The following is a 24,955-nucleotide window of genomic DNA, read 5'->3' as shown; positions in this document are numbered from 1 at the left end:
AAATAAATAAATAAATAAATAAATAAATAAATAAATAAATAAATAAATAAATAAATAAATAAATAAATAGCTTACATATAGCCAACCTATCCTATGTCAGATATGTACATGACACTTCACCATAATAAGAAAGGATCAATTACAGAACACCCTGACTCCAATTAGAGAAATCCCTAAAACCACTCCCACCCACATAGGCAGGCAAGACACCAGAATATAACTGAAAGCAAAACTCACTCCTTACTAGCACTGATGATGTTACCTAGTTAGGCTAATGAAACCTCTGCAAGAAAACAAGCAAGCTCAGAGAGCACCAAGGACCCCTCATTTCAACCCTGAGCTACAAATATTCTCCTTGGTTGGCAACTTATCCTACTCTGAATTTAATTTAATTATTAAATTAATACACCATCAATTATTAATTCATTAATTCATTTTTCAATTTAAAAACTGTTGTACAGAACTGCAAAGGAAGATAGATATCCCCATTGTTACCATTCAAACAGGTAACATTATATATAATAAGGAAATTATCTTTTCATTTTTCTGGGGAAAATACTTCCCAATCCCATAGATTCCCAAAATCTATGCTATCCATGAAAAATAGCTATATAAATCCCAGCTGTTACTAGAGAAAGAATTCCAATGGTTGATGCTCAAGCTTAACATCGATGCTTTCAAAATACTTCATATATCAGTATCTTTTCACGAAGAGTTACCTAACCCTTTGAAAGAGTTTAAGTCACAAATAATATCCATGCTGGCTGAAGTATCTAGGAAGTGCTATCCTAGCAGAGCAATCTTTGTGGTAAATGATTACAACTGACAATAATTACACTGCAGATTTATGTAAAAAGGAATTTGATGGCACTTTTTCAATCTAACAAGTTTTCTTAAAAGGTGTAAGCTTTCATATATTGTCTTTCTGTTCTCTAATTTCAAATTTCATTTTACTCATTTCAGCACATTCCATGATTTTCTTAATAACTTCATCTTGCTTGGGTATTTCCTCATTTTTCCAATTTTTAGCAAACACAATTCTAGCCGCTGTTAATACATTCACAATCAAGTATCTCAATTCTCTATTATATGTTTCTGGCAAAATCCCTAATAAAACAATCTGTGATTTAAAGTCTATATGTTTTTTTGTCATTTTCTCCAACCATGTGTGAATTTTAGTCCAATATTTTTTGGCTTCTACGCATGTCCACCACATATGGTAATATGAAGTGTAAGCTTTCATGAGCTCCTTCTGATTTTTGGCTACCATGGACTAACACAGCTGTCCACTTATAGGATCTCACAAATCACTAAGGCAACGGACAAAATATTTTGAAAAATTGTATTATTCCTACATGTGACTTCCTGAGTAGTGAGTGGATCACTAGTGAGGTCACCAAAAGTTGAATGGATTGTTAAAGTATACTCAGTATTTGGAATCAAGTCAACCAGCTGTACATCATTCACTGATGGTCCAACCCGCATCTAGAAGAAATAAATAAAATGAAGAGGCAAAACATCAAAATAATAAAAAAAAATTATTAGAAAGCATTTATTGCCCAAGGTTACCTTGAGGTAAGATGGGCAACTTGTAAGTTTTATAAATAAATAAGTAAATAAATTTACAGTTTCCTAACTTTTGCCATACTATACACCTGTTGATACATTTGATTTTATACTGTAAGCCAAATTATATCTGGCTGTTTGGGGTATATGGGAGCAAATATAAGTATCTTCTCTCGCTCGAACTAATTGTTACCTCTTTTTCAGTTGCTGGTATTGTGGCATTGACAGGCTCATATAATAACATGTAGCCAGTCGCTCCTTTTACAGGTTCCCACCGCACACGCATCGTCCTTGAAGTGACATCATAAGCATTCAAGCTTCTCACTGAAGGGATTGCCACTGTGAAAAACATAAATATTCACTTCAGCTACTCACATCTACGTACTTATTTCTCCCTTTATCACCCAGACATTGGTCATTTCACTTCTTTCTACTTTGGGAAACAGACATTGAAGGAGAGATTGATTGTTGGAGCTTTTACTCACTGTACTGGGATAATGAAGGATTGCAACATGGTGACCAACCAATTCAAACACAGTCACATGCACTGACCCATGCAGACCGTTGATATTTGCTAAGGTTTGTGGGAACAAGATAGATGTTAAATAACCTGAAGCTTCTCACGGAGAGATTGCCAATTTTCTAGTGACCAGCAGGATTTAAAAAAAAAAAAAGGCTTCCAAAAGCTTTTTTTTTTTTTGTCTCATGCCTAGTAACACCACGATGTCAATGGAGTGAGCAGAGCCAATTTTGTTTAGCCCACCTTAAAAGGTGCTAAAAATATCCATTTCATCCTGTAACTCTCAAACTTTCCAACCGCAAAAATAAATAAATACAGGTTTAAAATGTTGGTGCTACTTATTCAAATGGTCTAGAAACCATAGACAAAAAATTCATGCGGGGAAAGGGGAAGATTGAATAGCTTCATGGTGGCCAGACAGCAGAATCCAGATGACTCATCCTTCCTCTGGCATAGGGCCAGTGACACATTTCTAGCTTGCTAGGTAACCATTCCATAGGTCCCTACTAAAAAATACAGCATTCCTTTGGGAATAAGTTATCAAATTAAATATCCCATGCTTGTTTAGGGATCAGGTTGATAAATAATGGTAAAAAAAAAATCTATGAAGAATCAATTTTATTAAGCAATTCCTCATGTGACTGATTCTTATCTTTTATGTAGTTTTTTTTTAAAGTCATTTTCTGTTCTACGGTCTGAGCACCAATCAGCAAATGTTTTTTGCTTAATATATTACAGATATTAGGGTTCCAATGTTTTTTGTTTTATATCCCGGGCTCCTTTTAATTAAGACAATGGACACATATTAAGAGGTTATGGTTTTTTAAAAAAAGCCATGTGGCTTATTTATGGTTTATGTATCTTCATTTGTTCTTTCATTCAATCTACTGTATATGCACCACCCAAATTGCAATACATCTCTAAGCAGTTAACATCTGGTTGAAAGCCACAAACAAACATTTCAAAGCAAAACACTAATGCACATCACATCTGAGGCCTCTCACATGTCTATCTACTCCCCCTCCTCCCCGAACACTGACTGGAACCAGCCTCAGATGAAGGAGGAGAACCACTGCAAGCCTGTGCCCTATAAATCCCAACCTCCTGACCTGCTCTAGATGAAACCATGATTAATGGTATCAACAGCCACCGAGCAATCGAGACATCACCAAACATGCCAGAGATAACTCTTAAGTGGCACTTCAGTGCTGCATCCAAATCTGAAACCAGATCCTGAACCATCTCTGACTCTGCATTCAGTGAAGGCAGTTGAAAGTTCCCAAAGATCCTAAATCTGGGAAACTCCACAAGCAATATAGCCAGTGTCAAGCAACTCAAATAGGAGAGCTTCTACATAGCAGGGAAGGTAGTGCAGTAGCAACAGTCCTATCTGATCCCTAGAATTTCACAAAGGTGGTTTCGGATGACTATCCAGAATTATCCTTCTGAAAGCCACCAATTTCCCAGAGACTATGGACATTCCATTAACTCTGTCTTGGGGATGCAACAAGTGCAACTCTTGAAACACAGTGAGCAAATTTCTGAATCATCTCCACTTCTCACCCCATCAATCATATCCTGGTCTCTTGGGACAGAATTCAGAGGACTGCAATGTGAAATCAGTAGGCAACTTTTACATACTGTGCCAGCTTCAATATCATTATGGAGATTCTCAATCATCCAGGTCATGGTTATTCCAAAGGTGCTTTTCCAAAAGGACTGCCTTAGTTTTTGCTTTTTTTTCCCCTTTGAAAACATTTTGCTTCTCATCCAAGAAACTGGATCTGAAGAAGTCCAGCTGCCTTTTGGAAAAAAGCACCTTTGAGCCAGCTTCAATATCCTTCACCACCAATCTTCTAAGGCCAGTCACTTACCAAACAAAAAGTAAAGGAAGTTTGCCATACATTTTATTAATATCATTTGTATACAATTATTCAATATGTCTATTATTTTGGAATATTCACTTACATGTAGTTTCAGTCCCTTTTAATGGTTCACTATTAGTACCTTCTACTATAGAAAATACATTCACAACATATTCTGTTTCAGGCGTGAGGCCAGTGAGAACAGTAGTGGTGTCCGAACGACTTACAAAGACCTGAATAAAAATAAATAAAACAACAGCAGATGTAATTGTACATATTTCAAAAATAAATGTAAAATATACATAGTTATTATCTTGGTCCAGGTACTAAATGATTTAACATAGGATTTAAGTTGTCTCTGTACCAGATGTAATAGTATATATCTGATGCCAAAAGCTGTAAAATATGAATTATTTGGAAAATTAGGATGTATAACTCTTAACACCCTTACAATAAGTTTCACTGCATCATGGCTATCTGGAATATGCAATTACAGAAGACAGGAGAAAAGTATCCAAACGTACTATGTGTATGGTATATATACTGACTACCATCTCGCTGTATGTGAGGATTTAAGGGGTGTTTCAAATACATACTACATTGAGAAATCAGCCAACTGTGGCTCCAAAAATAGGAATATGAACACACATATGTATTTATAAGATTGCAACATACAAAAGAATAGTAATACCGGGAGATATTATATCATAGAATAAACATCTATACATATATTAGGAAAGGGAAACAGATAATGTTTACATGCAGTAAAAGATCTGTTACTATATACTTCTCTTCAGCTACAGAGCTTTTCCTTCCTCCCCTCCCCTTTCTGGGGCTTCTTCTGATCATGTCTATTATTTGCTAATGGTTAAAAAGCCTGTGTTAATTCTCCTCAGTACTCTATAGTAGTAGAATTATAGTAGGATGCAAACTGCCTGGTTGACACATGGGAGTTATTATTTTTGTTTAATCGATTCCAGCACTAGTCAGAGGATCAACTTAAGCACAACCATGCTGTAGGGAAAATAAGCATTAAATTAATGCCTGTAACTAATCAATCCCTTCTGTTTAATACCAATCCTTACTTGATTGGACTGATTAAGCAATATAATGTAAAGAGTCTACTCCAAGGGAGATATCCATTGTTATTGCTGTTAGTATTGAGTAAAGCCTAATGCAGGCTCAGGAATTTTGGGAGTTGAAGTCCACAGGTTGTAACATTGCCATAGTTGCCCACCGCTGCTATAAAATACAGTGTCTTTTCTTCCAGCACCCAATCCAGCCCAGCAGTCCCAGCCATTCTGAACCAGTATCAATAAGATATTACTAATGCCTTTCTCTGTTTAATTTGGTACTAATTTGCTCAAGTGTTTTGAGGATAGTTTAAGACTTGCACCCAGCAGCCAGCAATGCATGCATATATTCACCATATGTTTTAGCCAGAAACAATGGATCTGTTTCCATTTAAGCCTACTCTTGTGCTTAAAATTCTTTTTGAAATAATTTTTATTACAATTTTCCTTTACCCAACTCTAATACATAATCAACAGACTGTGTCATTTTTATATACTGTACTTCAGATCAACATTCCATACAATATATACAATGTATACATTCAATATCTAATCCTCAATAATAGCCTTATGTATATTTCCAATTTTTATTTCTATTATCTATCCAAGAGTATCATTTTTCCCAAACCACATAAAATTCCGAATCATCTTTTTCTTTTAATTCTAGGTTCAGTTTATCCATTTCGGCATATTCATATATCTTCTGAATGATCAATCCCTCTGGTGATGTATTGTGTTCCTTCCAGTATTGTGCAAACGCAATTCTTGCCGCTGTTAATATGTGTAGAATCAAATATCTTTCTATCAAATTTTGTTTTAAGTATTCCCAGGAGAAATGTTTCTGGATTTAATTCTATTTGACATTTTATTAGCTCTTGTAGCCATCCTTGTATCTTAGTCCAGTACTTTTTCGCTTCAGGACATAGCCACCAAGCATGAAAGAAGGTACTATGATTACATTTCCAACATTTTGGGTTGTGCTTCAAATTCTATTCGTTGATTAATGTGAAATGCACATATATGAATAAACTGTAGTGACTGATGAGCGAGCCTTTATTTCAAAATTTAGGAATCTAAACTAATTGGGTGGGGGAGTTATCCAAAATAACTCCCCCACCCAAAATAAGAAATAAAATAATCTGTCTCTAAATCTGACCTCCTTTGGTGTCCCTCCTCGGGCAGGATAATATTCAACTTTGTATCTATCCACACTCTCAGTGGGTGCAGTCCAAGACACTCTAAATGACAGAGGAGTCACTTCAGAAGTAACTAGATTGGTGGGTGGCAGAGACAAATCACCTGTTGTGAGAAGAAACAAATGGAATTTAGGGTAAGGAAGTCTTGATGAGAAGATTTGCCAGAGATGAATCACAATCGAAGTAACAAAATACAGTATATAAAGGTTTTTCTTAAGCACATAAGAACACTTTATTATAAAGTATTTATTATTTCAATATTAAAGCCATTTACGTATTGAATGGAGCTGTATCTTAACTACATTCACGACAGAAGTTATAGGAAAACAAACTGCCCACAATGAGAGAAAATTTGAGCAATCTGACAGTAGAAGCAATGACCCGGAGAACTGGTATTTATCTCCCCTTTGTTGGATGTATTCAAACAGAAACTGAACCTGTCAAAATGCTTTAGGGAGAAAACAAAATTAAGCATCATATTGGCCTTAGCAGCTTAATCTTCCATTTCAGGTCTATGATTCTAATCAGACAAGGCATCCTAATAAAAATCATTCTGTGATTGCACATTTTAATATGTGTTATTTCCCTAGGCATATATGAAATACATATGGGTACAGACATTGCATGCCAAGAGAAAACAAATATGAAAAGAATTGCATTCCTACATAGACCAGAGAAATGGATATCTTGTTCAGAAACTCTGCTTGACCACATTCCAAGAGAAATTAAGCAGACACCTTTTTCTTAAGCACAAAATAAAACCCCAAAAGGGTAACATACCTGATCCTTTCACGCTATTGCACAAATTATCAGTGACACTATCAACAATGTTAACCAGAAGGTTAAAATCTTCAACATTGAAAGCATGGGTGTCATCTGGATCACTTGCAATCTGCTTCAGTTCATTCACATCCGCATTTTTAATACCTTAAACACCACGAGATAAAACATTTTAAGTAATTATTTGTCAATTATTTGAAAAAATCATCTAAAGACGAGCCAATTATTATATTCCAACCCCTTTCTGTATTGATTGCCTCTTCACTTGATACTCACCGATTGCAAAGATCTCCACTCCTTGTTCCTTCAATCTGTCTGATGGAATATTTATGTCATCCTGTGATTTGCCATCAGTAATGAGGACAGCAATTTTTTTAGCTCCAGGCCTCAAGCCAAATTCAGTCTTAAAATTGTTTCTTAAGATGAAGCTCAAAGCCATTCCTGAAATCATATATACATAATATAAGGAACTCAATATTTATTGGCCTTTTTTTCTGCTTAGAAAGTAAACCTCCAAAAATATTATAATCTAATTTACTAGGAGACACATCAGTTCTCCCTGATCTACTTTGAAGCCTTTTATACTTTCCTTTTTCTAGAATCATAATTCTATTCCTGTGAGACTAAAGGTTGCCAGATAAAATATCTGTTCCTGGCTCATTCAATAACAGAAGAAGCAAAACCTCCAATACAATTACCAAAGTCTCTCACTCCTACTTGGGGATCATTGTAGACTGAGATGGTTTCTTTCATAGGATAGGAAATGTGAGGGCTGGAGTACCAAAGGTACAGTGATACCATACTACACTCTAGGAATATATAATTTTGTGAGTCGTTTTCCCCCCCTAGTATAACATATACTGGAAAAATCAATAGCAAAAAAGTGAGCCAATTTGATCTAGTGATTAAGGCACCAAGCTAGAAAGTGCGAGATCATGAGTTTAGGTTCCGCTCTATCCATGAAAGACAGCTGGATGACTTTGGGCCAGTCATTCTCTCTCAGCCCAACACATCTCACAGGTTTGTTGTTGTGGGGAAAATAGGAGGAGGAGGAAGGTGTGTTGGATAGGTTTACTGCTTGAATTATTTGTTAAGAATAATAAAGGCCGGAAACAAACAAACAAATAAACAAACATACCTGTAAGCGTGTTGCCTCCTTTATATGGCAAATTGGCCACAGCATCCATTAAACTCTTCTTGGTGCCATGGGCATTAAGATTCCATTCTGTTCTTGGATCTCCACTATATTGTGCAAGAGCTGGGGGAGGGGGGCGGAATGTAGTGTAATTATGAATTGTCTTCGAATAGCATAACTCAAAGTATTCCAATTAACTTCAAAACTTACCAATTTGCACTTTGTCTGGGCCAATATCAAATACTTGAACGATGCTAGCAATAAAACTCCGGATTGTTTTAAAATTTGTTCGACCAATGCTCCAAGAGCCATCCACCAGCAATACAATATCTGCTTCAGTTCTGGTTTTACATTCTAAGCCTATTACAGCAATCATAATATATCTCTGTTAGTTACAAACAACTCTTTTCTCCAATCTTATCTTACAATATACATAACGAAGATTTTAATTAACTTGAAGTTCTTCTATGTAAGTTTAATTAACTGAAGTTCTTATATGATCATTTCATTTCTTGCTAAGAATTAAAAAGATGTCCAAGGTTGCATAAATTATTAATTTAAAAATATTACTGTCATATGTACTGCATACTGATTAGATGGAATGTAAACACAATTAGAACCAATTTCATAATAGAATTATGAACCCTAAACCTAAGTAAACTTAGGTAATAAATTATTACTTCTGCATATTCATCAGTTTAAATCAAGAATGCGTAATGTCTAAATTATAGGCATGAGCAACTATCTTTAGAGCTTAATACATATGCATAACACAGCACATTAACATTAGCTATATATGCTAATTAATGCAGATGGTGCAGATATTTGCACATTTAAATCACAAAAGGAAGCACAACACAAATAAGGTAACAGAAACAAACACATAAAAGAATAGAAGTGACAAAAACACACATTTATAAAAGTATTAAATGCTTAGAAAGAAAACAATGCTAGGGATTTTCAATGTATGAGAATAAAAATAAGAGTTCACTTTCCATATGTTGGAAATGACAGTGTATTTATTACAACGCAAAAACAGCACAGTTATTTAAACAAGCCTTTCAACAACTATTGTAATTGTTTAAAATGAATTCTTCGTCCTCTTTGCTCTGAAGTTCATGTTATCAGCTGCAAAACATGCTGGCTTCGTGCCATCTTTACATGGATCCCACTGAATAAAATCAAGCACACTCATCAGAGTTAAGATGGGTTCATCTATGTTTCACATCATTGCTCCAATATTCAGATTTATTGAGAACAGCTACTCCAGGGACCTGAAGATTTAAAAGTATGACTTTCTTCTGCGTAAAACAATAAATTCTGAACTTTAATCAATACAAATAACATAAATCGGGAAACAGAATATAGCTTACAAATCATGCATTCTGGCTCACAATCAAAAAGCTGAATGTCTATTCTACGCCACTCCACATATTTCAATGTCAAGGGAGCAATATATTTTTTTTTTAATTTGATTTATATGCCGCCCTTCTCCAGAGACTCAGGGCGGCTTACAATGCGCTAAGCAATAGCCTTCATCCTTTTGTATATTTATACAAAGTCAGCTTATTGCCCCCACAACTGAGTCCTCAATTTACCTACCTTAGAAAGGATGGAAGGCTGAGTCAACCTTGAGCCTGGCGAGATTCGAACCTGCAGTAATTGCAGGCAGCTGGTCTTAATAACAGGGTGCTTGGGATAACAGGGATATTGGGAATTGAAGTATCTAGAATATGTGCTGAAATGGCAGATCAGCCCCAAAAACTCTGCGGAATTGGGCATGTAAACAGACTTTCCGTAATTTGAAATGTCTTCTAAATGGAAAAATCAACACTACCCGTTATATAGAGATTTCTACTTTTCCATTTGGGAATTCTGGCAGATAAACTGTGTGGTTTTATATAAAGAGAGCACACTTTAAAATACCGTTATATAGAGATGCTACTATCACAATGTTTCACAAACACAAAAGCTGTTACTTCATTCATTAAACATCATGCACTGTTTTCCTCATTAAAACTATATTTACCTGGTTGTACTACTGACACATCTGGAACATCTGCAAGTGTTGTCTTTTCTTCTCCAATCAGAGGCATACTTTCACCTCCTTCAAACATTCCAAATACATTGACTTTATAGGAAGTGTCTGCCCTGCATGATTGAAAGATAGATGTGTGCTATATACATTAAAGCAAACTGGTTTATGCAGATTCTTTTCCCCCCCAGAGAGGTGGGGGGGAGAGGGAAGGAAGGAGAGAGTGAGACCCATAAAATATGAAAGTATTATACCGTAACATGTTTTCTTCAAATTTTTAGAGAATTAGAGGGAATTAAGTAGTAGGCTTTCTGAAACTTTTGCTAGCATTCATCAGATAAGACTGGAGGTGTATGAAATGACTTTACTGCAGCCCACTGTAGCTCAATAGTATTTAGTATTATATTTCAATTGTTCCAATAGGACAATTATATTCTAGCCATTGTATGAAACATATATATTATCTAGCAAAATGATTCAGAGTTCTAAGACTCAATCTGATATTCTAGTGAAATACCGGTGTATTTTATTGAATTTTTTATTGAAAGATTTCAAGCCTGCAGTTCTGTCTTCAGTAATTAGCAGTAGTGGGTTTCAATTTCAGCCGTTACTGGTTCGCTCATGGGCGCGTGCACGCTCGCGACGCTTCTGAGCAGAGACGTCCAGGCGGGCGGGCAGAGCCTCGTGTGCGAACCGGTAGCAACCTACCACTGGTAATTAGGGTAGATTTCAAAATAGATTTAGAAAAAAAGAAGATGGGTAAGATTAAGATGGGAAGGATTTCAATAAACATTGGTTACATTTTTCTGTATTAACAAGAAAATACTGAATATGAAGGAAGTCACTATCGGCTTACCTCAGTTCCTCTAATACAACAGTATTGTCATATGGCCCAAGTACTAATTCACCAAGTTGTCTGTTTTCTCCACTTGGATGGAAAGTTATTTTGTACCCTTTAACTTCCCCAGGGGCTGGCTCCCAGGTTACACGAAAACTTGACCTTGTAGGATCTGAAGTCTGCAGATTTCTGGGAGGTTTAAATGGAGAAGCTAGAAAAGTCAAATAATATTCATTGAATCCAATGTGAGCTGTACCCACTGGATAAAAACATCAGGGGGACTGTACGTTTTCCATAAAGCAAACAGCAGCTTCAAAATTTTACTGAGACAGATCCAACACTGTCAGATACATGTTTTTGCTTATATTGTAGTACTTATTTCTTTTCCTTTCAAGTCCTCAAAAATCTTTGAAGTCTTCTGAAGTAGATTTTTAGAGCGTGCAGAGAAAGCTGGAGGGGAAGGGTCTTAAGACAAGGCCCTATTTTCTCTTACTTATAAAAGCAATGTCATGTATGGAATAACTTAACTGAATCCATACACTCAGAAAAAGTTGTGCCATTGTTCTCTTTCCCTACATCTTGGATTCTATCAGCACTGGAAGCCTTATACTTGCACTTAATATTTTCAAAAAATAAGACATCCATCCAGAGTTACTTTTTCTGTTCTGTAGATATTTCAAGATAATTTTAGATAATTTATTATTTCTGCTGCTGCTGCCTTTAAAGATGTAATATCCATTTTGCAAAAACAATAATGCAAATGAAAAAAAAGAAGCAATTTCAAGACAAATATGGGAACTTAACTGCTTAACAGTCATTTGATGCCAAATAATTGATTTGGTATTTAGCACCAACTTGCTTATTTTAGTGAAAGCTCACTGGAAGAAAGCTGATTTATTGCCTACATTACAAATATTAAAATAAGATGGAAAAATTGTATCTGCTAATTAATGCAATTTCAAATGGACTAAGATCTAAATTTCTTTTCCAGGATTACACAGAAATACATTTGTGCACCTGGAAACAGAAGTTGACAGCTCATACCTCTTATAAGATTATAATTCCATAAGATTATGTCTTAAATTAATTTCTAAGGCATCAAAATCACGTGTGGATTTGAACTTTAGAAGCAATTCATTATTACTTTTCATTTTTGACAGGTTACACAATGGTAAATCTTTAGGACACTTTAAGGTGCCTATAAGCAGTGCAGCAGATGAAGATTAAATGGCACTGGAGTTAAGATACAAAATAAGCAAACATTAAGTTCCTTCTTAACTGGTTTTTTTTTTTTTTTCTGTTTCAAGCTATCCCATATGTGCATGGTTTTTCTTTTCTTTTTTTTTCTTTTAAACTAAAATGGCACTCGTTCAATCTCAAAGTGCAAAAGCCAAGGATTTTGGTAAGGGATGAAACAGAAATACCATTGCTTTTTAAACTCCCAAGCAGAAAGTGCTTTAGAATGCCAAAGACTATATTTAGGATGTTAGGGAAAAGAGAATAATCACAGAATGCTCAGAATGTAACTCCAAGATTCTATCAAGTTTCTCGGCTCATTCAGACTCAACCTGAAAATACTTCTGATAACTATTTCAAACTACAGCTTCTGAGGCAGCAATCTGAAACCTACATGAGAAGTCCCACGAGTACCAGATAGTAAGAATAATTGTAAGAGATTGTAAAGGTTGAGGTCCAGCAACAATTAAAGGGTCAGAGTTCTCTAACCCTTCCCTGAAGGATAAGCAACAGATTTAGTACACTGTTCTACAAGAGATCTTCCACTACTGAACTTCTAACCATAGAAATTCTCATAGTTTCTCTTGTGTTCCAGGTAATCAGGACAAGTTGCAAATTAAATGAACTATGTCACAGTTTTAGGACAGACTTATCAGATCTAGGCTGCAAATATCTGGACTGCTAAAGGGCAACAATATTAAAAGCTTTCATTTTTTTCTACCTTCTAATGGTCATTTGAACTTCAGACAACATCTAGTAACTCTACTTTAGGAATAATTTTCTGAGGCACTTAAAAATATTTTTGTTAGCTATTTGTTTCATTTACACAGTGTCAGTTGAAGGGTATGTGGTGCCCCTAGGTCACTATTGACTGATATGTGCTAAAGTTAAGACCATGAACAGGTAATCCTCAATTATTATTTTTTTTTATTTGATTTATATGCCGCCCATCTCCGAAGACTCAGGGTGGCTTACAATGCGTTAAGCAATAGCCTTCATACTTTTGTATATTTATACAAAGTCAGCTTATTGCCCCCACAATCTGGATCCTCATTTTACCTACCTTAAAAAGGATGGAAGGCTGAGTCAACCTTGAGCCTTGTGAGATTTGAACTTGCAGTAATTGCAGGCAGCTGATGTTAATAACAGTGCTTTAGTCTGCTGTGCTACCAGGGCTCTCAACGGTTCATTTAGTGATGGTTCAAAGTTACAATGGAACTGAAAAGGGGACTTATGACCGTTTTCCACACTTATGACCACTGCAGTATCGCCATAGTCACATGATGAAAATTCGGATGGTTTGCAACTGACTCATATTTATGATGGTTGCAGCATCCCAGGATCATGTGGCCACCTTTTGCGACCTTCGGACTAGCAAAGTCTATGGGGAAACCAGATTCACTTAACAACTCTGTTACTAACTTAACAGCTGCAGGGATTCATTTAACAACTGTGGCACTAAAGGTCGCAAAATGGGACAAAATTCATTTAACAAATGTTTTCACTTAGCAACAAGGCTCAATTGTTGCTAAGGTTAAGGACTACCTGTATAGTGTATTATTGAAATATCACACAGTGATGGCCCAACAGCAGAAAATCCAAGAAATTAAGTGCCATATTAGCAACAGTAGCAGCAGCTTTCAAAATTATGAGATTACTAAACAAATGTGAAATAAGATGGGCAGGAAAGAATTCATTGAAGAAAGATTCAATGCTTCATCACAATTTGGATCAGAAAGATTCCTTATTATGGCCTCATTTGCTGTGCATTATTATGGGCTACCCAGAGGTGGGCTTCACATACTGTAACAACTGGCTCACCCAGAACCGAAAATGCGAGTGCATACGGCATCGAAAAACTGGCGATTATATAGAATGTGATCGCACCAGGGCAGGTAGGCAGGCCTAGCTGCTGGACGGAACTACCGGTTCGCCTGAACCGGTTCGAACTGGCAGTAGCCCACCACTGGGGATATCTTCTCTCATCCTCCAGCCAATCAATTACAATTAATTGAAGATTAACCCAAGTTTAGTTTTTTCATTACCTGAAAGGGCAGACGGTTTATAATTTATAATGCAGTTTATAATACATCTGTGAAGGCCAACCTTAGCACAATTTAGGGAGGAGAAATAGCAGCATTTCCAGGCAACTGGCAAGAAGGGCACATATTCAACAGCAGTTTAAATAATAAATAAGCCTTTAAAAGTAAACAACTAATTATGCAACATATTGCAATGTCTTAAACTAGGAACTTTTGGACTTGTAAACCTTATACATTTTGGCTACAGTAATCTATCATATAAACATATATACTTTTTTGGGGGAAAATATGCACCTGTTGTTCCTTCGCCTTTTCTGTGTTTTCCTTCCCCAGTTTTATATGTTGGAATGACGGTAATATCATAAGTAGTTAGAGGCTGAAGACGTTTCAATACTGTGGAGGTAGAAGTCGGAGGCACTTTTGCAACTATTTGTCTTCCTCCTCTACGGGGTCTGTAAACCACACGATAGTTGATCACTTTTCCAGGTGCTGGTTGCCAAGTAACTCTCATTGTGGTCTCTTTCTCATCATTTACTGTAACAGTCCTTGCATCAGGTGACACTTGGGAGTGTTAAATGAAAAATTTAAAAATGTTATTACGCTTTTCAAAACTTCATTTATTCAATAAAAGATCCACCGAATAGACTTCAAAGTAACTCAATACTACAGTTACACTTAATTCTGAATACATGGCCCCCTTCCTGCTTCCTTCCAAGGAATACACATGAACAAACGAACACACACACACACACATAAATAAATACACAAAATGTAAATGGGAGATAAATGTATTCAGGGATCACTACCAAGTTTAGGGAGCTCCACAATTTTTTCCTGGATTTGTATCTACTGAATTTGAAGCCAAGCACCAAGCCATATGTTCCACAATATTTTGAAGAATGACCCCTCACATGTACAACTTTTTGATATTTTTTTCATATTTGTACTTGTTTCTCTCCAGCCCCCCAAAAGTCCTTTTCTACTCTCATGATTATAATATCATAAATAGTAAATAAGAACATGATATTTGTACCATGTTCAAATATTTGTATTTGAGAGGCTGCCACAAAGAGGAGGGTGTCAATTTATTTTTCAAAGCACCAGAAGACAAGACAAGAAACGATGGATGGAAACTAATCAACCTGGAATTAAGGGGAAACTTCCTAATAGTGAGGACAATTAACCAGTGGAACAACCTCCAAAAGTTGTGGGTGCTTCATCACTGGAAGTTTTTAAGAAGAGACTGGACAGTCACTTGTCTGAAATGATATAGGATCTCCTGCTTGAGCAAAAGGCTGGACTAGAAGACTGCAAGGTTCCTCCAGCTCTATTCTGGTTGATATGCAAGATGGACTCTTTCCAACATTTTGGCCCAACGCTTTAGATTTATACAGAATACGTTGTTTTAATCTTCTTTTATTCCACATAGAACACCTCTTTTTTCTCCTGGTTTCAAATTCTTAAAAGAATCTATATGCCACGGTTAATTACTTCAGCACTATTAGATCAATCTTTCTTAAACATCAAAGGCATGCATAAAAACAGTATCTACATTTATGGCTGACTGGAAACCCCTTTTTGCATAAAATGGTAAAAATGCACTTATGATTTGTGGTTTCAATTATTAACTGGATAATACAAAGGGGTGAATTGGAAGCTTCTTTCTATTTTTTTTCTTCTTTCTACGCTTTTTTCTTTTTCTTTTCTCTTTTTTTTCTTTTTATTAGTTTGTGTTAGTGTTTATGTTCTTTGTAAAACTTTCAATTAAAAAATTATAGAACAACATCAAAGGCATGCACAAGCTTGAACTTTCCAGCCCAGAACATCTGGAAAGTCATGAATAGAAATAACAAGAACTAGTGATCATATTATAAGGGGGATAGTTCTACCTACCAAATCTTAATTTTTCAACTTCACTAGGCTGTTCAAGCATAGCCACACAAAATAATACAGAAGCTTTTTTCCAAAATAGTTCAATCCTTGATCATGAACTTGCAACTGAAATCTCCTAATTAAAACAGTACCCAGGGCTTTTAAAAATATGTGGGCAAGCTTCAGCCACATCAAAATTGAGATTAATCAAATCATGTAAATATTAATCAGAGTTGCTCTAACCAATTTAACTTCTACTTCTAGTGTCAAAAATTTAAAAGATATTTAGCAGATAGGAAGTATAAATCAGAATTAAACCATATTTTGAAGTTGCATCTTAATTTTCTTTCTTTGTTTTGGATGCACAAGTATTTCTTTAATTATCTCCACAAATACACCTTTGTTAGTTTCACAATTTGAAATAGTCAAATTTTAGGTTATTAGTGATTCCTTTTTGTTCCAACTTTGCTGTTCAATATTTGTATTAAATTTTAATTTATATTAAACTCTGGAAAGGGTAACTGGATGTTTGAAAATTTAATATCACAAATGATACTGAGTTGATGTATCACAATAAGTAGCTGACAGGCAACACTATTTCTACTTTGGGTGGAATCAGCCTTCCATCCTTCCAAGGTGGGTAAAATGAGGACCCAGATTCTTGGGGGCAATATGCTGACTCTGTAAACCGCTTAGAGAGGACTGTAAAAGCACTGTAAAGCAGTATATAAGTCTAAGTGTTATTGCTATTGCTACTTTCCATCTGATCCCAGAGAAGCTGTAGAAATCCTTTGCCATTAGTAAAATGTGGCAAAACAGTAAGTGTCTCTTGTTTAGGTGAGACCGATACATTAACTACATTTGTTCTTATAGAGCCAACTTTGTTACATCATGCCTACAGGTATTTCCGTACAGTCACTATTTGCACTAAACCTCTAGCAATTATTTTAAAACACTGCCACAATTGTCTCCACTCACACTAATCTCAGGCTGAGAGCACTCCATGAGCTGATCAATCCTTTTCCAAGCTAACTAATGGAAAAGCCCAGAAATTGTAACCCATGCCCATTTATTATTACTTCATTCAGGTACAGTAGTCTTTGACTTACAACTGTTTGTTTAGTGACTGTTCGAAGTTGCAAAAGGCACTGAAAAAAATGACATGACCATTTTTTCACACTTATGACCACTGCAGCGTCACGTGATCAAGATTCGGACACTTGGCAACTGATATGTATTTATCTTGGTTGCAGTGTCCCGGTGACATGCAATCACCGTCTTCTGAACAAGCAAAATCAATGAGGAAGCCAGATTCACTTATCAACAACAACTGCAGTTGATTCGCTTAACAACTGTGCCAAGAAAGGTCATAAAATGGGGCAAAACTCACTTAGCAACTGTCTCGCAAAGCAACATAAATTTTGGGGTCAATTGCGATCGTAAGTCGAGGACTATCTGTATTCTGCCCATATGATTAGCAGAACTTGAGCTGTCACTGAAGGAGGAACTACCATGCTGTGCCTTTACTCAACTGGAAAAAAAAAATTGGAATTTCTGAGGTTTAAGTTTCACTGGAAAGAAGAGTCTAAGAGTTGAAAGAAGGTAAATTCTGTCACCAATGGGAAACATGCAGCTCCAATGTTAGATTGCAAAACAACAACTGGCAGCAACTCCCTTTGTGACATAACAAAGTCATAAGTTAACTGTCTGTAGCCCAAAGACTCTAACAATGTGTGATCAGAAAAGTGCAGAAACAATTCAATAGCATGTCCCTTGCATGGAGAGACACTGGATTACTCCATAACGTTATCGTTATAGACTGATTGGAACCAACCCTTGGTACAGAGTAGCAACAGGAATTCTATATTGGAAATGCGTAACAACCACATTTAAACCGGTTCTTTTAATATTTGCTTGTATATCACAGAACAAAAGATAGATGATAGGCAGAAGAGAGACAGATAAAATATTTATGAGAAGGCTGGCTAGAAGGTTTTGGTTGTGGGTTCTTTTGAGTCTATTGCAATAATTTACTCTTGCATTCTTCTGCTTCCTGCTGCTATTCCATGGTTTTAGTTGTCCTAGTGTAAGGATAGTTTTTAATGTATTAATTAATTAATTAATTAATTAATTAATTAATTAATTTTTTAAAAACTGCCTTAAGGATTTGCAAGATACCAGATTTATAAATAAAGACTAAATAAACACACTTTGAATGCTTTGATGTCTTCCGTATTTTACCTACTTTCAGTTGTAGCTTGTCCTTCTAGAGGTAGTCCTTCTCCACTTCTGTAGGAAGCCAAGACTGAAATCTTGTACTTAGTTTCAGGCTGAAGGTTTTTTAAGACGGTATTTACTACATTTCCAGGAACTGTGGTTTCTCCAGACTGGTCATCATAAAGGGATTTCCATAAAATTTTGTAATTCTGAACTGGTCCTGGAGCTGCTGCCCATGAGACTCCAATTGAAGTATCAGTTATGTCTTTAGTAACGAGGTCACGAGGAGAACCACGTTCTTCATGAAAGGAGAAAAAAAATGAGAATTGTTGTGGTCAATCAACTACATACTGCAATAAAATTAAAACAGAAAAAAATGAATTGTCCTGAAATGAAACAAAAAGCATCCTATTGACTTCATAGATATATTCATGTAATTTTCTTGATAACAATAAGGGTGAAACTTGAGAGATTCCACACACCACAAAAACTATTCAGAAAAACTTTGGACCTCACACAAATACAGTGCCTTTCTCTATTCATTAAAATACATAAGTCTTTTTTCAGGTTTTTTATGAGTCTAAAGAAAGGTGTTGCTGCTTTAATAAATCAAAACATCTAAGAAGCCTTAAAAAACGTCCTGACAATTTAATGAATAGTAGAAAATTCTTGTGATCCAGAACATAAAAGGCCCAAAGCACTTCTGAATCCTTTTCAAACTATGTACAGCCACAGTAATTAATCACTGCCTTTTTCCAGAGCATTTTTCCAACTTTTCAGTCAAGCTTACCACCGTAGTGTTGTTTTTCCAAAATGCATACAGGTTGACTAGATACAACTTTAATACAACTTAGCTGTATTGTACAATTCCATTTTAAGTATATTCCTTGAGTTTGCTTCAAAAATCTTATACTAGTCAAGATACTTTAATATCAATAATTAAAGTTCTGAAAATAAAGAGTACAAACTAAAGGAATATTTGTAATTATTATATCATATTAAATACTGTTGAATAATCTGTAAATAATACTATCATGATTTCATGAGTGCTGTCCATGCGTAATAGGGGAGGTATGCTAAAATTTGCATGAGGCAAATGTAACAAGTTACATATTTGAATCCTCCATCAGAATGCAAAGATGTAATGGTGATATTTACATGATTATTATTTGTCAACATACACAGATTGTCATTTTGACACTATTGTGTTTTTCACTGTTAGTGTGATTCACTATTGTGGATGCTACTGGTTATTATTTAATTGATGACTTGCACACAAATTTTAGAATCTACATATATGAAACAGAAATTTAAACATAACATTTTGTAGTGAGGTTATATCTATTATATCCTCATAAAGGTTACAATCAAATTCATAGCAATATTCATAGCAATATGAATATAGTTTGACCTAATATAGCTGAAAATTTGGAATTCTGCCTGTTATACCCTAAAATTTTACTAAATTGGTTGTTAAATGAAGGTTTAATTCTGAAACTCAATCTCAGAAGAGCATTTTCCTAGAAAACTGAAAGAGACCAGATTTCAGAAGTAACTTGCATCAGATTTTTTTTATTCTTTTGTAAAGCTTCTGTTTCAAATGTGGCTTTTTCTCTTAAATAAAAGGATGTGAATGTGATCCAAACGGAAACAAATATGGAAAAACTGGCTTGGTAGAATGTGCTGATGTCTTATAACAAAAGATCTTTCTTTCCATAGTTTAATATAAACAGATCAACCACATTACATTGGCTACTTTACTTCGAATAGCTTTCACAGAATTATTTTAATATTAATCTACCGCATCTTTAGACACTATAAATTTTGAACCATTAATTCTGGAAGGGAATTCTGCATGACAATACTGTAGTACTGCAGGGTTATATCCAGTATAACATCCTGACAAAAATAGATTAATGGTTTCAACAATACTAAATTAGTACTACTAGGTAACTGGAGACAGTCATTTATTGGCAATAAAGTATAACCCATGCCTATTACTTTCTCCACCCACAGGCCCTGGGTAATTTTTTGGTTAAAAGAATAAACATTTGGGTTTTTCCAAGCAAGCCACAAAGTAGAAAACAAAATTGAATAAGCCCTTGACCCCAAACAGGATTTGTATAGAAATGTTGCTTTCAATTTCTAAGTAAGTACAATGTAACCGCAGTGATTTCAGCTTCAGTGCAGAAAATAAAGAGAGAACTAATATATATTTACTCCAACTTCATAAAAACAACTTCTTTGCCTGGTCATTTTATGAAAAACAGACCAAAGACATTAAAGCTCAGAGAAACAGTGAGATGTGCCATGGGATGGAGTCAAAGATATGTTAGAATTTGGCAGTTTAATGGTAGGCATGCGCCAAGCACTGAATGCATACATTGTTTTGAAGAAGTTCCAGTGGCTCATGGATTAGGTTTCCACATATGCAGATCATTACATGCACCTCTACTCTAAATACTTCTTAGCCTGCTGAGTTAGGAAATAATAGGAACATGGTCTTTACAGCTGTGCTATTTACTTTTCCAAGTAGCCTTTCCTTAAATTGGGGGCTTCGTGATTTTATTACATCCTTTATTATAGGAGTTGAATCCAACCTTCTAGAAATCCTACACTGGAGAAATTGGCTATTTCACAATTTATCCCTTCGGATACTATTGGGCTGGCTATATTACAATGTACAATCCATGATAATTACCAAACCTTGCATGCATTTTGCTTCAAAACCTAGGATAAATGGCATGTCAAGCAACCGAGTATTCAAAAACCAACAAAGCTGGAAGTGGAATTTTATTTGGTCCTATGGATATAGCGTGATTGTCCATTAGACCTGTACCTAGTTTAAAAGTTGCTGAGTTGATTATGTGACACACAGACAGAAGTGGGATTCAGCCAGTTCGGGTGCAACGGTAGCTCTGACGATCAGCTTGGCCCCACTGACCGCCCCTGCGCACTTTACTTAACTTTATCTTCTCAGCTGATTTGCGCAGCAGAGCAGATTGCCTCGCCTCAGCTGTGTTAGTCCCCAGAAGTAACATGGAAGTTTAGTTTTGTCAAAACTGTGCACGCACACAAAATGCACGATCGCTGAACTGGTTGTTAAATCGGCAGGATCCCACCACTGCTCATAATACTCTAATGCTGGAGTGGACAACCCCTGTCACCCTCCAAAATAGCCCAATTTCAGCAACTCGGGATCCTAGGAATAGCTTGAAAAGTCACTATATGAGGACGGTTGTTCTGCATTATTGGGTGTTATATGTTTATTTCACTTATGTTTGACTGTTTTTAGATTGTTACTGAGTTTTTAATTGTTATGTTGTACACTGCCGAGAGTCACTTTTTAGGAGATGGGCGGCATTAAAATATAATAAAAAAAATATAAATGTGATTTCAAAATTGCACAACTCCTAAAAGAAAGGACAAGTTGGAATCACCCTTTCAATGACATCTGGAAGATCATAATCTCAAATTGCAGTGCCTCTGTTCTAAAGCAATGCCAATTCCTCCTATTACATCATACTTATTTTTTCTCCTTTTCACTGGTCACCACTTCATTTTATCTGATGGTAGGATCTATCCAGGCTTTAAGGTAGGAAAACTGTGTTGGGTATGTTGCAAAAACCCAATTTATAATTTCATATTCATATTATATGAATACTTCCAAAATATCACTTCACATCTATTGTTTCCATCACATTGACTTAAATACAGGAACTTCATTTAGACAGGGGTCATTTAAATCTGGGAGTCTTTCTGGACTCATAACTGTTGCTTGAAGAGCAGGTGGCAGCTGTGGCATAAGAAGGCCTTTGTACAACTTCATCTGGTGTGCCACTTGTGCCTTTTGTTGTATCAGGAGGCCATACAAACAGTCACGTATGCCATGGTCAATATGCTTTACATGAGGCTACCTTTAAAGACTAGTCAAAAGCATTAACTAGTCCAGAATGCACCTGCATGGGCAGTTATAGACATATCTCAGTCAGTCCATGTAACAACCCTAGATCCCAAGCTGTACTGATTCTTAGTTTGCAAGTCAAGTTGTTGATTGACCTACATGGCATAGGTCCTGGTTACATGAGGAACTCATCTGCTTGACCAATTTGATCTTGTGGGGTTGGCATGCTCCAGGTTCTTTCAATTAAAATAATGCCATCTGTCAGAATTCCAGAAACATGTCTTCTCTGGAGCAGCACCTGCCCTCTGGAATAAGGATCTTCCTGAGATTTGGATGGTCCCCATTCTATTGTTTACAAGTGTCTTGAAGACCTGATTCTTCACCCAAGTCTTTGGTGAGGAAAAGTGAAGATCGTTTGTTTCATTTCTGTCCCCTTTTTTGGTCATTTTTGACATCTTTTATTTTTTCAAATAATAATAATAATTATTATTAAATTTATATGCTACCCAATTTCCCAACTGGGGAGTTAATTGTTAAGTGGATTTCTCTTGTTTTAATTGTTGTTGACCCAGTGTCATTGGCATGCAAATGTTGGCATATAAATGTGTGTGTGAGAGAGAGAAGGGGGGGGAGAAAGAGAGAAGAAAGAGAGTTTTCCTTAGCTCTCTTCACCTTATTAGAAGGACTGTAGCTGTCTCAGAATGAGAGTTGTGAAGAAACTTAGCCATTAATATTTACTAGAACTACATAATTCTTGGGAACATGTGGAAACCATAGATTTTCCTTAGTTATTTTCAGGAAAAATCATTTAATATCTTATTCATGATTATTTAACAAAGTATATGTGAAATAACCAGAAGCAAATCAGAGCACACTTGCCTATTAAATTCATTAGTTTTCTGATCACCTTAGATTTGAATTAAATTATATGTGCTGACAACTTTCAATATAAAAAAAATTAATAAAATAATTACTCTTCCCCTATAAGAAGCATAACAAGCACTAATTACTGTAGTTAAGGATTTGGTAACCTAGCATCTTTGAGAATTTCAGACATTTCAAGGATGGGGAGAAAAGAAATGTAGAACTGTATAAGCCACAGAAAGTACAATATCTTCCACTAAGTTTCTGGCCTTCCTTTCAGCATGCAAAACAACATGCTAATGAAAAAAAAAGTCACATTACTTCTGGGACTTCTGAACAAATTTTCTCATTACAGGATTGAAAATTTTGAGTATATTATGGACAAACGATTGACTCGGGATTGTTAAAGCTGCCACTGAAAGTATAGGAAGTACCCTGTTTCCCCCCAAAATAAGACATCCCCTGATAATAAGCCCAATCGGGCTTTTGAGCACATGGCAATAAGGCCAAGCGCTTATTTCAGAGTTCAAAAGAATATATGTCAGAGTCTTATTTTCAGGGAAACACAGTAATAAAAGAGGTGAGTTCTAGCTACCCATGATGTTCTCTACTACTCAAGCCTTTTTTTAAGAAGGCACATTTCTCCTCAAAAGCTATTAGATTGCAGCTGTGAACCAACTATATTTTGTAAAATATTTATACAGCCGGTATAGATCCCAAAGTCATTTTCTAATGAGAAAATGTCAGAGGCTGGTACTTTGCTTTACGAGGTGCCAGCTTCTATTTTTGGAATAAAAACAAATAAACTGCCATGTAATTTCATTATTTGGGGTAAAGTTGGGGTGATTGGATGGAGCTGAGCATTTACTGACCAGATGCCCTTCCTGACGCCTATGCAGAGTTCGCAACAGATATTCTTTTCTTTGCACCCTAGGAGAAAGAAACATCTGCCACTGGGATTGAATTCTCAATCTTCCAAGTGGGAGGCAAGCCCACCACTAGGTTACGATACCACTATTATGTTTTTTTTAATTAAAATAATATCTTTTTAAAAAAATAAGTCAAAGTTGTTGATAACTCCCTATAAATTATCCAGAGATAATTTATTGTTTATCCAGGGATAAACATTGTGTTTATCCTTAATTTAACCAGTAGAACAAATTCAGAGCTGCAATGGGGTGAACATTATTCCATTACAGCACAGTATTCTAGCAACTGTGTAATATGCTGTTCTTTTTAAAAAATATTTAGAAGAAGCTGGTTACTGTTTTCTTGCGCAGTGTATCATTTCCTCTATGTTGATTTATTTTTTCCTAGAAACATGACTTTCCCATAGCAGGGACAAGGAGCATAATTGTTTCACAACTGGCAACTATCTTCTGAAAATGTCAGTATCAGAAAATGGAAAACGTCTAATTTAAATAATGCATGAGACAGCAGTAAATCTCCAAGGCAGAAACAGAATCTCTTTGTATGGCAAGCCATTTGCAACTCAAAATGTTCTCATGTTATGCTAAAACCTTCATTGTAAGGAAATGTCACTTGCAGTACTACTGACTCAATCTGTGGGAGGTCCTCTGTTTTTTAAAAATATTTTTAAGTTAACTATGAAATATCATAAAAAGATTTTTCTGCTGTGTGAAAGTGTTTCAGTAAAAACGTGAAAAGCAACTTAATGAAAAAATAAAGGTATTCAGTTATAATTGATTAGAAATCTCATTTTATGTTAAATATAATTTCTTGATAAAAGTATCTATGATTAAAATTGCAATTTTTGAAATTGGTAGTTGGAATTAAGACAGATCCCATTTC

At 35.6% G+C, this 24,955-nt stretch overlaps 1 protein-coding gene across 1 annotated transcript in view; it reads right to left on the bottom strand.

The window, feature by feature from the left end:
• COL12A1 (collagen type XII alpha 1 chain) overlaps positions 1-24,955 on the bottom strand; it is a 121,094-nt gene that overhangs the window by 65,623 nt on the left and 30,516 nt on the right. Inside the window, exons 13-24 of the mRNA XM_070932902.1 lie at positions 18,404-18,673; positions 14,581-14,847; positions 11,027-11,219; positions 10,165-10,286; positions 8,346-8,495; positions 8,139-8,258; positions 7,277-7,441; positions 7,001-7,147; positions 6,181-6,323; positions 4,055-4,184; positions 1,760-1,905; positions 1,356-1,485 (exon numbers count right to left, since the gene is read on the bottom strand). Coding sequence (XP_070789003.1) covers positions 1,356-1,485; positions 1,760-1,905; positions 4,055-4,184; positions 6,181-6,323; positions 7,001-7,147; positions 7,277-7,441; positions 8,139-8,258; positions 8,346-8,495; positions 10,165-10,286; positions 11,027-11,219; positions 14,581-14,847; positions 18,404-18,673 — 1,983 coding nt within the window. The remainder of the gene's footprint in view (positions 1-1,355; positions 1,486-1,759; positions 1,906-4,054; positions 4,185-6,180; positions 6,324-7,000; positions 7,148-7,276; positions 7,442-8,138; positions 8,259-8,345; positions 8,496-10,164; positions 10,287-11,026; positions 11,220-14,580; positions 14,848-18,403; positions 18,674-24,955) is intronic.

This window comes from Pituophis catenifer, unplaced genomic scaffold (assembly GCF_029215685.1).
Source record: "Pituophis catenifer annectens isolate HBS135680 unplaced genomic scaffold, rPitCat1.0.hap2 SCAF_1, whole genome shotgun sequence".
In the NCBI taxonomy this organism is placed as follows: Eukaryota; Metazoa; Chordata; class Lepidosauria; order Squamata; family Colubridae; genus Pituophis; species Pituophis catenifer.
The sequence above is the reverse complement of the archived record's forward strand: the minus strand, read 5'-3'. Positions and strand labels throughout refer to the sequence as shown.